This window comes from Tupaia chinensis, unplaced genomic scaffold, assembly GCF_000334495.1.
Source record: "Tupaia chinensis unplaced genomic scaffold, TupChi_1.0 Scaffold000604_1, whole genome shotgun sequence".
Classification (NCBI taxonomy): Eukaryota; Metazoa; Chordata; class Mammalia; order Scandentia; family Tupaiidae; genus Tupaia; species Tupaia belangeri.
Window position 1 is genome coordinate 1,157,771 of NW_006160122.1, and position 2,200 is coordinate 1,159,970.

The following is a 2,200-nucleotide window of genomic DNA, read 5'->3' on the forward strand; positions in this document are numbered from 1 at the left end:
GCGTGGCCGGCCCCTCCGGTCCCACGGGTCCTGAGGACCCCTCCAACTTAGCCCAAGTTAGGGAAGCCGGGAAAGGGGCCCGAGTCCGGAGAGGGAACCGAGGGGACGCGGTCCTGGGGCCGCGGGAGATCCGCGTCGCCGGCGCGCGCCAGCCAGCCAGCGTTCCCCAGCAACTTTTCTCCCGGGTGGGCCACCCCAGAAACTTGCCTTCCCGCGGTTTCGGGGTCCTGCCGCAGCCCTGGGCCGCCTGGGACTCGGCTCTGAGTGCCGGCCTGCGGCGAGCAGGGGGAGGCCATGGCCTCACCGGGTGGCCCTGGCCCCTGGCGCACTTCCAACCTCAAGTTTCCATCCACGGTCTCCGCCCCTGTCTTCTGGGTCTCCTGGGTCGGGATGGGGCCGGGGTGGGAGATGGAGTCCGACCAAGTGCAAATCCTTGAGACCCCCCCCCAACAGCTGGCTGACCTTGAGCACGTTATTAGTGTCTGTGCCTCAGTTTCCCCTTGTATAGTGGAGATGCTACTCCCTAGCTGAGAGAGGTCCTGAGAGGACAGCAGTGTGACCACGTGGAGATAGCTTCATACAGAGCCACCAGGGTCTCAGCCCCTGGACTAGGCTGGAGAGAGAGGGCCAGACAGACAGCATTCCCACCCTGAGCCCTCTGCTTGTCCCACAGGAGCTGCGACGAGGACCCTCCAGGAGCCTGAGCTATGAGTGGCCCCTGCGGAGAGAGCCGGGTCCAGGAACCCAGCCACACCATGAGCCTGTGGGAGCGCGGGGAGAGCCGCAGTGGGCAGGGTGGCCCAGGGCCGGCCCAGGAGCCCACCGCCCAGGAGGCCTCCACTTCTGAGCTGCAGATGAAGGTGGACTTCTTCCGAAAGCTGGGCTACTCGTCCACAGAGATCCACAGTGTCCTGCAGAAGCTGGGGGTCCAGGCGGACACCAACACGGTGCTGGGCGAGCTGCTGAAACACGGGGTGGCCTCGGAGCGGGAGTCCAACCCCCGGGCCTCGCCGGACCCCGGCTCCCAACTCCCCTTGGTTCCCCGGGGCGGGGGCGCCCCGAAGGCACCCACCCTGGAGCCCTCCGTCCCAGAAGAGGACCAGGAAGGCAGTGACCTGAGGCCGGTGGTCATCGACGGGAGCAACGTGGCCATGAGGTACGACTGGCCGCTGTGGCCAGGGCTGGCCAGGGCAGCCCTGCAGAGGGACCTTCCAGAAGGAGTTCGAGTGCTTCTGTTGACTGGCCATCAGAGAGGGAGGGCGGGCCCTTTCTGAGGTCCTACTGTGTGCCAGGCGGCCTTCAGCATTCTTGTGGCTTCTGTGAAGTGGGTTTGTTTGGGGTGTTTTAGGGATGAAAATCTGGGAGTGCAGACTTGCCCAGGTCACACTTACGCAGCCGGGGCTCAGTCAGGCTCTGGACTCTGCCTGAGGCCTGCACTCCTGTGGGCCTGCCGCCTCTGCTGGGCTGTAAGGCCGGACGTGTCGGGGCTTAGCCTGCGGCCAGATCAAGTGTACAGGAGCCTGTCACTGAACCGCCCTGAGCCCTTTTCCTCTGGAGGAAGGGCTGGCCCACCCTTAGCTGACACTCATGGACCGCGAGCACTCACAACCTGGCCAGTGGCAGGTCCTCGCCCAGCAGAAGTTGCCGCTCTTGCTATTGTTTGGGAGCTGGGACTTCTGAGGCCTTGTCCCAGCGAAGCAAGCACAGCTACTGAGGCCTCTGTAGCCATGAGCAGGGTCACCTCAGGACTGGGCCTGGCCCTGCACAGGGGCTCACCCACCAACTCACCCACCCAGCTGGTAGGTCCAGGAGGGCTTCACAGGGGTGCTGACGCCTCCCATGGGTGGTGTGGTGCTCTGGCTTAAAGTGCGCTGTGACTTGGAGCTTCAGTGATTCAGCCGAAGCTCCCCTGACTGGACTGGTGTCTGGGGGCCCCCTGGGGCAGACCAGGACTCAGCCCCGGTAACCCCTACTTCACCCTTCTGCGGGCTCTCGCAGGGGTGGGGTGGGATCGGGACAGGGGTGAGGCCGTGGGCAGAGCCAGTGCTGACCTCAGGGAGCCCAGATTCCCCCTGGGATCCAGGGCCCCTTCTGACTCTGCTTTATTCCACTCCCTCCAAAGCGGCTGGTGATTCAGCCCTGGGCAGGTCACTCACAGAGACGGTCCTGTTGGCATGGAGGAGAGCTGAGACTGGGGGGG

The 2,200-nt window shown here is 65.0% G+C and overlaps 1 protein-coding gene across 1 annotated transcript in view; it reads left to right on the top strand.

Annotated features, from left to right (window-relative positions):
- Positions 1-7: 7 nt before the first annotated feature.
- Positions 8-2,200, top strand: part of ZC3H12A (zinc finger CCCH-type containing 12A) — a gene marked incomplete in the record, with an annotated part of 10,378 nt that continues 8,185 nt past the window's right edge. Inside the window, 1 exon segment of the mRNA XM_014591631.2 lies at positions 8-1,156. Coding sequence (XP_014447117.1) covers positions 708-1,156 — 449 coding nt within the window.